The sequence below is a fragment of the Miscanthus floridulus genome, chromosome 14 (genome assembly GCF_019320115.1).
Source record: "Miscanthus floridulus cultivar M001 chromosome 14, ASM1932011v1, whole genome shotgun sequence".
Taxonomy (NCBI): Eukaryota; Viridiplantae; Streptophyta; class Magnoliopsida; order Poales; family Poaceae; genus Miscanthus; species Miscanthus floridulus.
This window is the reverse complement of record NC_089593.1, coordinates 69,223,253-69,241,105: the sequence shown is the minus strand read 5'-3', so window position 1 is coordinate 69,241,105 and position 17,853 is coordinate 69,223,253. Positions and strand designations below refer to the sequence as shown.

Sequence of the window (17,853 nt, the reverse complement as noted above, 5' to 3'; positions counted from 1 at the left end):
CTATCAATTATACATTTGCCTTAAGCCTTTTGTTTTTCTCTTTTTTCTTTTCCAATTCCGAGCACTTGATCACTTGTGGTTACACCACCACCTTGATCATCACCATTCTCGCTCTTTTTTTGGAATGTGCCACCTATCTCTTAATCACTTAGATAAACTAGGTTAGCACATAGGGTTTCATCAATTCACCAAAACCAAACTAGAGCTTTCAATCTCCCTTTTTGGTAATTGATGACAAACCTTATATAAAGATATGAAATGAAACTCATTTGAATTCATGTTGCTTGCCCAAGCATATTTACCATTTGTAAAAGGATATGTACAAGTTTCATAAATCCCAATTGGTAGCAATTGCTCCCCCTACATATGTGCTAAGAGTTTAGATTGTAGCTTGCACATATGCTTATATAAGAAATATAGGAGTCAATGTCTACCAAATGATGCTAAGGTATAAAAGATGGACCTTTGAAGCGTGATACCAATCGGAGTGCACCAATATACCATCCTTAGCACCATTTTATAACTAGATACCACTTAGAAAATAAAATCATGCTAGGTACCACTCGTAAGCACAAAGTTAGATACCACTTGAAAAGCAATCATATTGGATATCATTTAAAGATACTAAGTCATATATCTAGTTACTTGACCTACGCGTGCTAGTTTCCATTCCATCAATCAATTCTATAACTAGCATACACCACACAAGCATTAATATTAAAATTTAAACTTGTGCTATGCAAGCAAACATATGTAATTCATATTCAAATGCATCATACAAGTTCATGAGCTTGCTCCCCCTACTTGTGTGCTCAAAATTTTAAGTGATCTCTTCCCTTTGTCATATCTCTCCCCCTATGTGAAATATTCCCCCTATCATTAATATCTATGTTTTTCTCCCCTTTTATCATTCTTTTCTATCTTTGTCACTCTCTCCCCCTTTGTCATCAATGACCACAAAGGTTTAATTTTAAGAATATAAGGGTTTAAATTAAGGATAGGTGAGATTATCAATGTCAATCAATGGGGTGAGGATCATTTTTCCAAATTTGGTCCAAACTAGAATATTTGCCTAAGATATTTAACTCGGTTTGATCCAAGGACAAGCTTCTTCACACCTCCAAACAAGGGTTATCTTGTACCATATTGAGTTAAACACTTATGGCTCATCTTCTAGATCAAACACTAGGTTTACAAACCCACAATCATGTCATATGCTACCACTAGATCAAATCAAACATAGGAGCAATAGTGGTATCATATAATCATTAAATTCATTTGATTTTCATGAATGAGCCTAGATGAAGGTGAAAGGTCCTAAATGAATGTAAGGAATGACTATATGCACTAAACATGTCTTTAGCAAAAATGTATGCCATGCCAATCAACTTTTACTTTGGATTGCTCGAAGAAGAGGCATGTCATATAAGTGGGGGTGCATCAACACATATTTGAGAAATCCAATATGTTCAACTCATTCCTTAGCTTACAAAATCTCTTCTCATCTAATGGCTTGGTGAATATATCGGCAAGTTGATCTTCGGTGCCTATACTCTTCATACAAATGTCTCCTTTTTATTGGTGATCTCTTATGAAATGATGGCGGACATCAATGTGCTTTGTTCTTGCATGTTGAACCGGGTTATTTGTCAACTTGATTGCACTCTCATTGTCACATTGCAATGGTACTTCCTTGAATTTGGTTCCAAAATCACTCAAAGTAGCCTTCATCCAAAGTATTTGTGCACAACAACTACCGGCGGATATGTATTCGGCTTTGGCGGTTGATAATGCAATACTATTTTGCTTCTTTAATGACCATGAGATAAGTGATCTTCCCAATAATTGACATATGCCCGAGGTGCTCTTTCTTTCAACCTTGCATCCCGCATAATCCGAGTCGGAGTAACCAACTAGTTCAAACTTTGCTCCTTTGGGATACCACAATCCAACATTTTGTGTATGCTTCAAGTACCTCAATATTCTCTTTGTTATCTTCAAATGACTTTCTCTTGGTGACCGGACGTTGGGCACAACGCGGGGTGACCGGACGCTGGCCTTCAGCGTCTGGTCACGTGATTCACACCACGTGTCCCCTGCTTCAAATACTGTTTGCCCAATCCCAACGGTCAAGAGATGACCGGACGCGTCAGTTAGAAAGTGACCGGACGCTGGACCTCAGCGTCCGGTCGTTTCCAGTAAGGTTCCAAACACAAATTTTCACGACCGGACGCGTCTGGTCATGCCTGACCGGACTCACCCAACGTCCGGTCACTCAATGTCTCCTCTGTGCACCTGACGTCAGCGTACGTCAGCACTGACCGGACGCACCCTACCAGTGTCCAGTCGTAGAGTGACCCAGCATCCGGTCATTTGACCGATGCCAGCGTCTTCACTGTTACACCTAACCGGACGCGCCGGTCCAACCGAGGCCAGCGTCCGGTCACTTCTAGTGACCTCCGTCTTTTCTGTCTAGGGCACCGGTGGCACCGTCGGACTGTCCGCACTCTACAAGCGGACACTCCGCCGGTGGAGTTTCTTACCCTTGCTCCCAAACTTCACCACCCTTGATCAAATGTGCCAACCACCAAGTGTATCACCTTGTGCACATGTGTTAGCATATTTTCACAAATATTTTCAAGGGTGTTAGCACTCCACTAGATCCTAAATGCATATGCAATGAGTTAGAGCATCTAGTGGCACTTTGATAACCGCATTCCGATATGAGTTTCACCCCTCTTAATAGTACGGCTATCAAATCTAAATGTGATCACACTCTCTAAATGTCTTGATCACTAAAACAAAATGGCTCCTACAATTTATACCTTTGCCTTGAGCCTTTTGTTTTTCTCTTTCTTCTTTTCAAGTCCAAGCACTTGATCATCACCATGGCATCACCGTTGTCATGTCATGATCTTCATTTGCTTCTCCACTTGGAATGTGCTACCTATCTCATGATCACTTGATAAACTAGGTTAGCACTTAGGGTTTCATCAATTCACCAAAACCAAACTAGAGCTTTCAATCTCCCCCTTTTTGGTAATTGATGACAACCCTTTCACAAAGATATGAATTGAAATTCAATTGAATCCATGTTGCTTGCCCAAGCATATTTACCATTTGTAAAAGGATATGGACAAGTTTCATGAATCCTAAATGGTAGCAATTGCTCCCCCTACATATGTGCTAAGAGTTTGGATTGTAGCTTGCATATATGCTTAGATAGGAAATATAGGAGACAATGTCTATCAAATGATGCTAAGGTATAAAAGATGGACCTTTGAAGCGTGATACCAATCGGAGTGCACCATTATACCATCCTTAGCATCATGGTTAGCTTGATACCACTTGGAAACAACACTTTGAAAATGAAATCACTATATAACCTATGCATGCTAGTGTTTCATTTCATCATTCAATCCTACAACTAGCATACACCACACAAGCATGGATATCAAAATTTAAAACTTGTGCCATGCAAGCAAACATATGAAATGCACATTCAAATGCACCATACAAGTTCATGAGCTTGCTCCCCCTACTTGTGTGCTCAAAATTTTAATTGATTCCTTTCCTTTGTCATATCCCTCCCCCTATGTCAAATTCTCCCCCTATTTACTATCTTTGTGCACTATTTCTCCCCCTTTGTCATCAATGACCACAAAGGTTTAAAAAGTGTAGATAATACCATTTGTAGGGTCGAGATTATCAATGTCAATCAATGGGGTAAAGATCATTTTCCCAAATTTGGTCCAATCTAGATCATTTGCCAAAGATATTTAACTCGGTTTGATCCAAGAACAAACTTCTTCACACCTCCAAATAAGGGTTATCTTGTACCATGTTGAGTTAAACACTTAAAGCTCACTTTCTAGATTAAACACTAGGTTTACAAGCACACAAACATGTCATATGCTATCACTAGATCAAGTCAAGCATAGAAGCAATAGTGATACCATATAAACATCAAATTCATTTGATTTTCATGAATGAGCCTAATAAAATGGAGAGATGACAAGATGCACTAAACATGTCCTTAGCAAGGATGTATGCCATGCCAATCAACTTTTACCTTGGATTGCTTGAAGGAGAGGCATGTCATATAAGTGGGGGTGCATCAACACATATTTGAGAAATCCAATATGTTCAACTCTTTCCTTAGCTTGCAAAACCTTTTCTCATCCAATGGCTTGGTGAATATATCGGCAAGTTGATCTTCAGTGCCTATACTTTCAATGCAAATGTCCCCTTTTTGTTGGTGATCTCTTATGAAGTGGTGGCGGACATCAATGTGCTTTGTTCTTGCATGTTGAACCGGATTGTTGGTTAACTTGATTGCACTCTCATTGTCACATAGCAATGGCACTTCCTTGAACTTGATTCCAAAGTCACTCAAAGTGGCCTTCATCCAAAGTACTTGTGCACAACAACTACCGGCGGATATGTATTCGGCTTCGGCGGTTGATAATGCAACACTATTTTGCTTCTTTGATGATCATGAAATAAGTGATATTCCCAATAATTGACATGTGCCCGAGGTGCTCTTCCTTTCAACCTTGCATCCCGTATAATCTGAGTCAGAATAACCAACTAGCTCAAACTTTGCTCCTTTGGGATACCACAAACCAACATTTGGTGTATGCTTCAAGTACCTCAATATTCTCTTTGTAACCTTCAAATGATTTTCTCTTGGTGAGGCTTGAAATCTTGCACACATGCATACACTAAACATGGCATCCGAGCACTTGATCACTTGTGGTTACACCACCATCTTGATCATCACCATTCTCGCTCGACTAGGTTAGCACATAGGGTTTCATCAATTCACCAAAACCAAACTAGAGCTTTCACATGACTTTCTATAGATGTAGCCTACTGACGAACTATGGATGGCCAGGTTCTACCTAAATCTCACACAAAACTGGTAGCCTGCTGTCGTCATTTGGCCCATCACATCCTCGAAGTCCCAGGCATACCCCAGTCGCTTAAGAGCTTGCGTGAAAATGGGCTTCAAGGCCCAAGATGCATAGGTGTGATCATAGAGCAAAACCTGCAAGCAGACAAAAAAATATCAAGAAGCACTCATATAATAATAAGAATAAATAAACATTACTCTCATATCATACATGACGTACCACATCCATTAAGTTGAATGTTACATGCCTCTCGCTTACTCTAGGCACGTCCAGACTGCCCTGTTGTAAAGCTTGTATCTTTAATGCCGACCAATCAGGTATGTGGTAGCCAATTCACTCGCCTGTAAAGAAAACATCACGGCATCGATCTACGCGTCTACCTTGGTCAGTGTGGGTTGTCCAACCTGCACGATTTCCTGGTGCACCTCATTATTATACCTAATGGGAATGTTGAAGGCGAGACTGCACTTCCATATCTCGGCATCATTCATGACCTCACTTGTCGTGTTCTCGAAGATGTCCTCCACCCCGAGCAGCCATAGTGTTTCTTCCAGTCACCTGACCGGTTTTATAGTCCGTGGCATATGCAACAATCATATTATGAATGAATGTATATATGCAAAAATTATATTAGCACATAAAACTTAAAATATTTCATACTATTGATGGGTTTAGGTAACGCGGGACGACCCTATTTGGCGATGGCGCGAATGGAAGATCGCCAAGGTGGAAAACCTTGTTCCTGTGGCTAAGAAAGTTCGCCGCCATTCATCGTAACTAAAAAACTTAAAAACATCCTAATAAATATAGAGAACCCCATATAAATATATCATGCAACAATATATATTGGAGAAACAAATAAACAATAAATCATCAAGATATATATATATATATATATATATATATATATATATATATATATATATATATATATATATATATATATGCATGCCAAGTAAACTTAAACATTTTGCACATATTTTTTTGAACGATTATTAACTCTCATTAACTCTCATGAAGAAATAATGTTGCTAACAAAGATCTAGAAAACAATAAATGTTTAAGGTTATGTAGAAATGATATATAAATAAAAATAAAATCCACCATTATTATTCCTAATCTTAAAAACCCACATATTTGAATATTTCTATGCTTATTACTAAAGCATGGAACGATCTACATTATTAGCAACGAAAGATTAGAAGATGAAGTTGCTAACCTTTAGGAGATTGAAGATGAAGCCGGCGGCCGAGAGCAAGAACTTTGCTCCCCCAAGCAAGAACACGATGAACACGGATGAACAGACAGCAAATAGGACCGGCGGCCGAGACCAAAGATTTGAGCACCTATGTCTCGGCCTTGGGGGACATGCAAGAGTATATATATATATATATATATGTTGGACCTTTAGTCCTTGTTGGTAGAGCCTACCGGGACTAAAGGATCATCCTCTAGTTCCGGTTAGAGCCATAACTTGGAACAAAAGGCCGGCTGGATCTTTGGTCCTGGTTGGTGGTTCCAATCGGGATTGAAAGACAACATTTAGTCTCGGTTTAAACCAAAAACTAAGACTAAAAGTCTTTGCTGCAAAAGCCTGCTGCGTTGGGTAGAGGATTCTAGTTCTGGTTGGTGGGACTAAATCGTCTATTACTCTCGGACCAAATTCCGGCCGGGATTAAATCCAAAAACCGAAAGTCTGTTCTCTACCGGTGGACAACGATGACGTGGACCACCGCCATGTGGCTAACATGGAACACGGATGATTGGCTCCTTCCAGTGCTGAATCGCTTTGCGCTGCTTGACTGGTTGTGGTTGATCTACTCCCAGTGTTCTGTTTGATGTGCCTGTCTGATTTTGCTCGTTTGCGTTCTCCTCCGTAGTAACCAGGTGTGATACATACAGATCATGGCGCCGTGCTGCAACCAGGTGTTCCCTGCTGCCACCGCCGCTGCCACAATGAGACTACGGTGAGCGAATGTCCTGTATTATGTGGCTTTTTGGTAAGTAGAACTACTCAGAATTTCAGGACCCTTATGGCGTGCTTGCCAATTAGCTATCAAACTGCCAGACATTTTTTTACGGACACCCAATGGGACTGTATAGGCATAGTTATTACATTCGTGACCCTCACATGTCGGTAGTTTGGTTGTATACTATACTTCTGTCAGACTTAGTTCTTGAGTGTGTTCATTTTGGTTAAATTATGTGCATGATAAATCAAGATATGGAATTCAGTGGCGGCAATGTTGCGGTTGCGCCGTACAGAAGTGTTCATGCAATAAATTATGAGATAAGGAACAATCTCCTTAGCATATTACATTTGTGAATCTGTAGTTCCTGGAATGGGAACTCCATAATACATTTCTGAAATTGTGCCTTCAGACTCAAACCGTGCCTTCTGAAATAAGGCTTCAGTCATTTTAGGAGCAATGCAACATGACGAGTTTATGAAATTGTGCCTTCTAAAGACTAAAATTGAACCATCAGGTTTTTCTTGGTGAGAGACAGCGACGATCATCATCCACAAGGTACGTCACCCTTTTCCTTCCCTAGCTTGCTGCTGTGGGGAACCCAAGCTTTATGCACCCGGAATTGACCCAGATATCTAGCATTCACGGTATATAGAGTTTTTATTTTTGGCAAAAATTATCGCACCCATGTCCTAGCCTGTCCCTGAGTGCCACCGAGAATTTGAGGGCACAAGTTTTTACCAGGAAGGATGGAGTGCACGGAATGAGTAAATTGAAAAAAGAACAGATTCTACACAGAAGCACAGATCACAAGTGCGTACACATTCTCTGCTGGCACATAAGAACAGATCATTGCATCTTAATCAAAAGCTGTTGGCTTAAGTGATGCCCAAATGTTTATGCATATCATTGCATCTTAATCAAAAGCTGTTGGCTTAAGTGGATAGATGAAGTGTCATGTGTGATACATTTTTTTGTAAGTAATATATTATCAAAGGAGTGTTAATATACTAATTTAATGACCAAATTAGGAACTGAACGATTCAGATCTGGTACTATAGATCTAGGCAAGTGATCTTATTCCTGCAGGTAGAGTGCTCTGCACACATGCTCATCCAGGCAAGGGGATTCGAGTGCAGATCCTATGCGACGAGCCCAAGGCGAAGCAGCAATGTGGCATGCAGTTTAGACATTAATACTATTGTCTTTGTTCATTCAATCTGCCAACACCAATATGTTTTGTTGTTGGATATTCCTAATCTGAACAGTTTTATAGAGCTGAGTTTTCTTTTTGTTGAGGTTGTAATTGTCATTTAGGTTATGGTAAAAAATTTAATGGATGAGTATTGAACTTTTGGTTTCGGTAAATTTGGTAGTATATGTCGATGGAATTATATAGTACCTTTGTTCACAAATAAAAGGAATTTTGACATCTGCTACGCACATGAATATTATTGTATATATTTTTTGCCACGTCGCAACGCACGGGCACCTACCTAGTATATTAGAAATTCAGGATTAATTGATAGAGCCACACCTCTTGAAATAGGAGCTGTACGGTGAAATTTGATTTTTTTTAACGACCTCGAAAGGAGAAACGACGGAAATTGGAGTTATAGATCTTGAAGAATTATACAACTTGTGTTGACAACTTTTTCATTTGAAATCGTCGATCTAAGGAAAATTATGTTTGAATTTTTCACATTTGAAATTCAAAATTTTCAAATAGACTCAGTGAAGAAATAACCAAAACCAAAGTTGTACAGCTCGAAGAGTTATACAACTTTGTAGTTAAATTTTTTTCATTTGAATTCGTTTATGGTCCCAAATACTCATTTAAAAATCGAATAAAGATAATACAAGAAGAAAAAATATCTCATATGGACACAAGTGACTTGTGGGTGAAGTGGTTTAGAAGAGCTACACGCTAGCCTGAGGTCAGGAATCACATAAGTTGATCACAAAGACATGATCAATTTTTTTTGTGTTTGTCGTTTATTAGGAGATCCTTAATTTCTTAACATCTACCTTCGTCGCTATGATATTTGTGCTGGTCAAACTTTCTTAAGATTGACTATATTTGTACAAAAGATTAGCAACATTTATATCTCCAAATAATAATTTTCAGGGAGTATGTTGTGAATGTTGCGTTTGTACTATATTGTGTATAAGTTGTTCTAGCAAAAAGAAAGGGACTAGATAAAAGAAATGTCATAGTAGAACAATAATAATGTTCAAGGAGCATGCGACAGCTGACAAGACACATTCTTTTTTTAAAAAAAAAATGGGACAAGACACATTCCCACCACATATGTTGAACATATTACTTCTTCTATTCTAAATTATAAGATATTTTATGTTTTCTAAATATATTAATTTTACTACGTAGGCTAGATATAATTGTATATCTAGATGCATGTTAAAATTTATGTATTTAGAAAAGCCAAAATGTCTTATAATTTAGAATAAAGAGTATTCTGTTTTTCGTACTTTTTGTTACCACTCAGTGCTAAAAAAAAGTGTAGATGCTCTTGTTCCAGTATTCTTTAGCTTTTAGTTGTTTTGAGTATTCAGTTTCATACACTTTTTGGCCAGCTCATTACTGTCTTGTACTATCAAATAGCATCGAGTACTGTTCTATATGGTACAATACCTTCTAGTATCTTCTAGTAATATACAATACTCAGTAGTCATTTTTTTATGTATTATGTTTTCGCATTCATTTTTTTTATAATTTTTACACATACCAGGAAATGTTTCTCTATGAGCAATATGCTACATGATCACAAAATGCTCTGTTGATGTTGGCCTTTTTTTTCGTTGACTGATAAAAAATTGGTGATCGGCGGGTTATCTCGAACTAGGGGGCAGAATTTAATTTGGGCTGTGTGTGCATGCTGCTGAAGCCCGATGACAGAATATGATGTGCTTATAACCGGAGGTCAGGATGATGTGCTTCTAACCTACGCCATGGACCGCGATACGCCATGGGCCCAATCAAAGCACCAAACGGCTTCTACCCGGAGCCTGTTACGATGGCCTGGGCCTTTTTACAACACGTCGGCGCCCATTCAGTTCCTCTCATCTAATTGTTCCCCCTCAAAACAATAATATAGTTTCCCTGGACAATGGTTGAGCACATACCCTCCTGTCAAAATGGAACACATTACTTTTCAATTCTTCCATTCCCAACGTCCTCTCTGTCTATGCTTCACTGATTATATTAAAAGAAAAATCAGAGACAATTGTTTGCAAAGAGAACCGATCTTCTCTGAATGTTCAAGTTCAACAACATCAGCAATTCACTCATCTCTATGTGTTACTCCCGGCCTGGTGCAGTCAGCAAGCTGTTAAACAGATGCAACGGGCAGCTGCTGCAGGCTTGCATATCCTCGCAGCAACTGATGACCCTTTCAAGTAGTCACTGTACAGTGTACACCCGTGTGCTGTAGTATTCAGTCCGCAGTCACCGGACAGAGCCTGGTAGTATCTCTCTATACGTCTCTTGTGTCTGAGAAACTTGTTGTCAAGATGTAAAAGACCAAAACTGGTGACTATTGTCATGATGAAAAACTGTTGTGGATCGCTTTGACAATCTTCTCTGACAGCTCGGTGCCCCGCAATATGAGATACAGTACAAACGAAGCATAAATGAGGACCACTGCACAGAGAAGCGAGCCGGATAGGGGGCCTCGGATTTCAGAAGAGAAGAAATCCATCAAGAGGTAACCGTTGATAGTGATCAGCAGAGTGGCCACGGTCCAGGTTACAGCCTGCGTAAACATGTTGAAGCTCGGTGAGGTCAAGAGGATAGCATCAGGTTCCAAATCAAGTCGGCAAGTCAGTGCAGTGAAATTTGATTGATAAATTAGCTGACAATCTGGTGGAGATGTGATTAAATGCAGGTTTTTATTTTTCTCAAAATATGTTCTAGTATATAACTCTAATAGTCATCTATTTCAAGAAGTTTTGTGAGGAGGCTATTTCGCCAAGGCATGAAACAGTGAGTTTTCTGCAGCAAAATGGGCAATAAGGCACTACCAAGAACGCAATCAGTTTCTGTAATGGGAATATCAATTATGACTAGTTTGATTAGCTACAAACTAACACCCTATCATATCCTTATATGCCATCTATATTGGGTTTGGCATGCAAGGACCATGCAATAGAAGTATAAAACAAAGGCCAGAAAGTGCAGAGTACAGGGAGAAAGGTACAAGTATTAGGGTATCAAACTCATGATAACTTACTTGGGTGTTAGGGCCTATTTTGAAGACTCCCATAACTTGCTCCTTGGAAACCAAGGTTATGAGTGGAATGAGCGCAAAAGGGATCTGAATTGATTGGAGCACATTGAGCCACTCATTTAAAACATCCAGTGCAGAATCGGATGTGTCGAAGAACAAAGCAACAATTATAGTAGGCACAATTGCGAAGCTTCTGGTGATCAATGCCCTGACCCATTTTTTTAACCTTAAATTCAGAAATCCACCCATTATAAACTGTCCAGCATAAGTTCCTGTTATCGTACTACTCTGCCCAGCTGCTAAAAGCCCAATCCCCCAGATGTACAGTATAGGAAAAAATCCTCCACCAAACTTCTCTTGTAGATACTGTCCAGCATTTTCAAGGCCAATATTGCCAGCCTCCTTGCTTCCATAAAATCCTTTTGCAAAAACTGTTGTGACAAAGAGATTTATCATGAAAGAGACAGCTAATGCTATAGTTGTCTCTATTGAATAGTATCTCAATGCTTCACGGACTTGATATTCCTTATTTTGATCTATTTTCCGTGACTGCACGAGTGCTGAATGAAGAAACACATTGTGGGGCATGATGACACAGCCAACAACCCCAACCGCTTGTCTTATTGTCCTTGAGCTCAATTTTGGAACCAAAATACCTGACGTTACAAATTATGTGTGGTCAGCGGATAAAGTTACACAAGTCAATTTGCAGCATCAAAAGAAGGTCAGTGAGATCCTTACCAATCAACAAGTCTTTCCCGTTGGGCTTAGTGTCTGTGAACATCCATGCAAAGGAGACAGCCATAGTTGCAATTAGAAACGCAAATACAGCTTCTAGTTTCCTCACCCCATAGTTTTCGAGCGAAAGAAAAATAAAGCTGACAAGAGGTAACATAAAGGTAAGTGATGGTACAAATAATAAAGTTTACTTAACTGTCATAAGGCACTTAATTAAAGACATGTTTAAGTATATTAATGTTATGCTCTCCAGGTGCAAAGCACAAAGGCAGAAGTTAACACAGACAGCATTTATTAATAGGTATCTCACTGACATGTGGGGCACACATGAGTGAATGACATGTGGGACAGGATGGCAAATCTCCAATTTAGTAAAATTATAATGGCAGTCTTCAAATTTTCCCTTTATTTATTAATATGCTTAAAGAAATGCACTTGTAATTGATATCTTGCGACCATTTGGATAGATGTGTGTATGTCACTCTATAAGACAAGCAATGAACATCAAAATCCAGAAAACTCTGGAACAAGATTGAAAAATAAAATCTCACATCAAAGCTTCTCCAACTTTTTTTTTGAAGTAGTAAAAGGTCCAAAGTCTCGGCAAAGTGTTTTATGAGCACTGAACACTAACAAAGAAGAAAGCAGATGGATGTCACATTCATGTAGTGTTCTAACAGCTGTTATTAAACAGCATCTGATTTCTAGCTGTCAGCAGCATCACTGCATTGTGCTTGCACAACACACTAGTTAATATTATTTATACACACCATCAGGACAAACAACAACAAAAAAAACAGTCGACTATAAGACCAAATATTTCTTTTTAAGAGAAAGGAACACCAATTATTTGGAGAGTGGAATCTAACATGGGAAGCCAAAGTAAATTGGTAGAAAACACATTCACATAATTGAGTACCAGCCGTTGGGAACTCTCAAAATATACTCTTTTGCTTGAAAATGAATACCTGACCCAGCTTGCTAACAAAAATTAACCAGTGGTTTAGGGTCGGGGGGGGGGGGGGGCGGTGGGGGTTGAACCAAATGGCATATCTGCATATAAAAAGGAAACTTGGCCAACAATCTAAAGCAACGCCACAATAAATATCTGACACTCTTTTTCTGGTCCAAAAGTCAAAAAATGAAACTTGAAGGTTAGAACTAGTAGTGAAATCATTTTTTATGTCCACTGTCAAAGCAGGTAAGTGTCTCCAACCTTCCTACACCATAGCACACAATAAATTCAAAGTGCATCAGGTGCAAGTGCAACACCAATGGTGATTAGTGACTGAGACAAACAAAGTACAACCTCGCCATAAAAAATTCAAACATTCCTCGAGGTTGAGAAGTACGGAAAACAATTATCCTATGAAATTTCTAAGTAACTGAGATCTAATAGTTCCCTTTGAACCAAAATTTCACCCAAATCGTCCCTCCTAGTGATCCAATTTGACTAGAGTAGCAAGGAGTAAGCCTAAAGGTTGTAATTTTTTCCGTCTTTGATTGATGAAAAGATCTTCATCAATGACGAATTCCCCAATGCCGATCAAAGAGAAAGCATTTTCAAGGAAACAATTGCCATGAAGGAAAAAAGCATCAATCTTTTGAAACTATCCTGTGATCCAGTACCAATTGGCACGAAGAACTGTCTCGAAGATGGCAGAACAGGTGAAAAAACAAATAAAAACTGTGAACTCACCAATCCAAGGCGGTGATGACGACGCCGGCCCAGAGCGGCAGGTACCCACGGCTGAGGATCTTGATGGCGATGGCGCTTCCGATGACCTCCTGAATGTCCGCGCCCACCATGGCGACCTCGGCCATGAGCCAGAGCGCGCGGCGCGCCCAGTCGGGGTACTCGTCGCGGCAGAGCTCGGCGAGGTGGCGGCCCGTGGCGACGCCGAGGCGCGCGGCGAGAAGCTGCACGAGGAGGCCCATGGCGGTGGCCCACATGAGCAGCCACAGCAGCGTGTCCCCGGCGACGGCGCCTGCCTGGAGGTCGCCCTCGAGGTTGCCCGGGTCCAGGAACGCGATGCTCATGAGGAACCCGGGCCCCGTGAAGAGCCAGAGCTTCCGCCACGAGAAGGGCGGCGGGGCCGACCCCGAGGAGGAGGAGGAGCAGAGCGCCGCATCGTCGCCGTCCTCCGGGTCCGGCCCGTCCGAGATGGACACGATGACCTTCTCCGCCGCCTCGTACGCGCGCTCCTCGAGGTCCTCGTCGTCGTAGTCCGGCGCCGGGGCGGAGGCAGGCAGCAGCGCGCGCGCCTCCTCGACGGCCCTGGCCGCGGAGGCGGCAGCGGCGGAGGCAGCGTCCCCGGCGCCGCCGGCGGGGGCGGCCATCGAGATGCGTCGCGAGTTGGACCTGGACGACGCGGGCGGCGGGTAAGGCACGTGGTTGGCACGTGCCCGCCTCGGTTCAGGATGCTTTGGATTTGCTCTTCAGCTGATAATAATGCCTTTGTCCCTTCTGGCGCCATAACCCTTATATACTTCAGCGTCGTCTTTGCTGTGATTAGTTATATATATAATAAATATATGTACGTTTCATACTCCAGTGGAATTGTAATTCCTTATTAGTCCAATTTGAAACCGGCGTTGCTGCGTGATATCTGATCTATCTGAGTGGTCAAAATGACAAATTGATAAACCGACAGTAAGTGAAGAAAAAAGATGAGTTAGTTTGTAATGCCCTGAACGCTAAATTGTGCATATTTGGCAGTCAAACTCCACCAATGAATAATAATGTGGACGGCTACATCACCATCACGTGTACAACTACTACTACGCTAGATAACCCAATTTTTTACAATTTAACCCGTTTCTAAACAAAAATTACGTTTGACCCCTAGGAGACTTAAACTCATCTTTAGACCCTAGGGGTCGGCGTCAGGACTCATGGCGCCGAGTTAACACGCCTCGGCACCACAGATCTTGGCGCCGAGGTGCCTGTCCGAGCACAGTAGGACATCCTAGGTGGCGTTGACATGGTCGGTACCACAACGCCAGAATACATGGCGCCGAGCATGGATAACTGAGTGTGGCCCCCGCAGCTCTCTCTGGCGCGCTCTCTCTCTCACGCTCTGTGACGTGAAGGCTGATGGATATTAATACTCCTCTGCTCACTGCAAAGTGATGTCATCCGCGTCACGCACGCGCTCTGCCGTGACCAGTCGACAAATAATAAAGAGAAAAACCATCTTCCATTGCTCCCAGCGCCTTTCAATGCAAACCAAACACTACAGTGCTCCACCACGCTACGTGCGCCTTTGCCAATGTGCGCAAGCTAGAGCCCGTGACCCGCGGGCCCGTAGGCAACGGTCCCCACACACGTGCTGCAGCGCTAGCGCACGTAGGTGTGAAGTCAACATCAAGTCCTGGCCATCCAGCGCACCTAGCACATGAGCAGACCCATGCATCCAGCGCACCTAACATCAAGTCCTGGCCATCCACCCATGTGCGCACCTAGCACATGGGTCCGGTCATGTGCTAGGTGCGCTGGACGGGCAGGACTTGATGTTGACTTTCACACGTGCGTGTGCTAGCGCTGCAGCACGTGTGTGGGGACCGTTGCCTACGGGCCCGCGGGTCAGGGGCTCTAGCTTGCGCACGTTGGCAGAGGTACACATAGCGTGGTGGAGCACTGCAGTGTTTGGTTTGCATTGAAAGGCGTTGAGAGCAGTGGAAGATAGCTTTCTCTTTATTATTTGTCGACTGGTCACGTCAGCACGGGCAGTGGGCAGCAGAGCCATGCGCGACGCGGACGGCATCGCTATGCAGTGAGCAGAGGAGTATTAATATCCATCAGCTTCACGTCACAGAGCGTGAGAGAGAGAGCGCCAGAGAGAGCTGCGGGGGCCACACTCAGTTATCCATGCTCACGTCGAGATCTATAGCACCGAGTTCGGCGTCAAGATCTATGGCGCCGAGCTCGGCGCCATGTATTCTGGCGCCGTGGTACCTGCCACGTCAACGTCACCTGGGATGCCCTACTGTGCTCGGCCAGGCACCTCGGCGCCAAGATTTGTGGCACCGAGACATGTTACCTCGGCGCCATGAATCCTGACGCCGACCCCTAAGGTCCAAAGATGAGTTTAAGTCTCACAGGGGTCAAACGTAAAATTTGTTCAAAAAAGGGTTAAATTGTAAAAAAAAATTGGGACTAGATAATATACCCCCATTCGCTTGAACTTATTCAGAACTACTGTTTAGACATGAAACAGTGTTTCTCTTTCACAACATTTCATCACAAACATCAGCAAAAGCCCAATTTCGAACATGGTTTCTCAAGGAGAGTAGAAAAATCCATTGATATTTCTTATACTAGCTTTTGTGGTGAAAGTACCAAATGGCGTTTTCTAAGTTTTGATGGATTGCTAGCCGTCGCTTTTAACAAAAATCGAATGGGCCAGAAAGAAAGATACGATGAGCAGCGAGCGACAGTTCATTCAGAATAAAGTGACAGAACTATTAGGAGTAGCACGTACCATGTCCGCACACTGTAGGTGGTGGGGCCGTCTTGAGCCCGCTGGGTTTTTTGCCCAGAGATCTTAGTGGATAGGGTCTGGGTTAGGGATGAAAATGGTACGGATATTTTTTGATCGTATTCGAAACTGAATCTGTTTAGAGGGGTTCTGTTCGTATCTGAGTCCGGATATCCAACATCTGATATCGTATCCGTTTCCAAATACTCAAATCGCATATTTATGATGTCGATATCCAATCGTATCCTATCCGATATAGTTGACACTATCCGTATTCGAATCCGAATCCGGACAGAAATATGAAAACAAATGCAATATCGGTGATATCCGTCCGTATCCGATCCGTTTTTATCCCTAGTCTGGGCACACATCCAGGTGTCCGAGAAAAAAAAAATTGGCCCGAGCCCAGCCTAAAATATTTATTTTAGTTGGTTTACACTATAAAACTGTCCAAACGGTCCACCTAGTCCAGGCTTGGAAAAAAAAGGCTCGAATCATCTAACGGGACGGTCATAGGTGGAATTATTTTGGCCCAAAAGTAACCGGGCTTTTTCAGCCCGGCCCGGCCTTACCCACAAAATACTTAGGTCTAGACATGGCCCAAAATATTTTGTATGGTGTCGTGCTTTGGGTGGTGCCAAAAGACCGTGTAAAGGCACGCCCTCAGATAGCACCCTAGCTCTAGTGTATTTGGTATTTTGAATTAAATACCAGCTACATAAGGAATTTCACTATTCACAATTAAAGAGGCTTTATAGCCAGGAGAAAATACTGTTTGCAAGATAACCTCGATCTGGGTCCCAAACTGTCCTGTCGCCGTATCAAAATCCTTATCATATATCCCCTGCCTCTGTTGACCCTACCATAGGGTAAATGGAATTGAAATGGACGGCTGAGGTAAGAAACCAAGAGGCCAACAGTGAGCAGAGAGCACCATGCTTGTGCTTGCCAAACACCCAAATGGCACACTCAAGTCACAAGTCACAAAGTATAGCGCATGATGTGGACATACTTATTAGCTAAGAGCCTGAGATGCATGTATTGGCAGCACATTTCGTTCCAGTGACGTTTTCAGCAGAGAGATATCAATTGTATAATTTCTCTTGGACGTGTGTGTGGCTGCAAAAGTTGGACCAGGTTTACCTGATTGGTGATTGCTGATGCTTCAGCCATCAGCTTATACAGAGGAAAGGGATTTGGGAGGAGGTTGAGACTGAGACACGGGCGTGCATTAAGAGGAAAGGTTGCCAAATGCCAACCCCATTTCCTCAACCAACAATCGCAATCAGAGACTAATTTTTCACAGGTTGCAGGTCAGAGAATCCGGTGCCTACTTTTTGCTGTGAAACCCAAAATTTTCCAGGCTTCACTGGCACATTGCGGAAGGCTTAATGAGGCCACCGGAGATGGGAGGGACAGAGAAGAAGAAAAATAGAGTGCTGGAATGGGAAAAACACCTGCGTGCACATTAGGATCCCAAAAAAAATAACTTGTCTTTTGC

The 17,853-nt window shown here is 42.1% G+C and overlaps 1 protein-coding gene across 1 annotated transcript; it reads right to left on the bottom strand.

Moving 5' to 3' along the window:
* Positions 1 to 9,797: 9,797 nt before the first annotated feature.
* Positions 9,798 to 14,302, bottom strand: LOC136504551 (metal transporter Nramp6). Its single transcript, XM_066499486.1, has 4 exons — positions 13,571 to 14,302; positions 11,875 to 12,011; positions 11,137 to 11,789; positions 9,798 to 10,659 (listed from the first exon to the last, which is right to left on the bottom strand). The coding sequence occupies exons 1-4, from the start codon at positions 14,209 to 14,211 to the stop codon at positions 10,447 to 10,449; spliced, it is 1,644 nt and encodes a 547-aa protein (XP_066355583.1). The 5' UTR covers positions 14,212 to 14,302; the 3' UTR covers positions 9,798 to 10,446.
* Positions 14,303 to 17,853: the final 3,551 nt, after the last annotated feature.

Excerpts from the sequence above, each read along its gene's own strand:
- LOC136504551 (XM_066499486.1), bottom strand. The coding sequence starts at position 14,211 with ATGGCCGCCCCCGCCGGCGGCGCCGGGGACGCTGCCTCCGCCGCTGCC. Across the intron at positions 12,012-13,570 it reads GTCATCACCGCCTTGGATTG|CTTTATTTTTCTTTCGCTCG; the intron begins GTGAGTTCACAG and ends ACCTCTTGTCAG. Across the intron at positions 10,660-11,136 it reads AAATAGGCCCTAACACCCAA|GCTGTAACCTGGACCGTGGC; the intron begins GTAAGTTATCAT and ends ATGTTTACGCAG.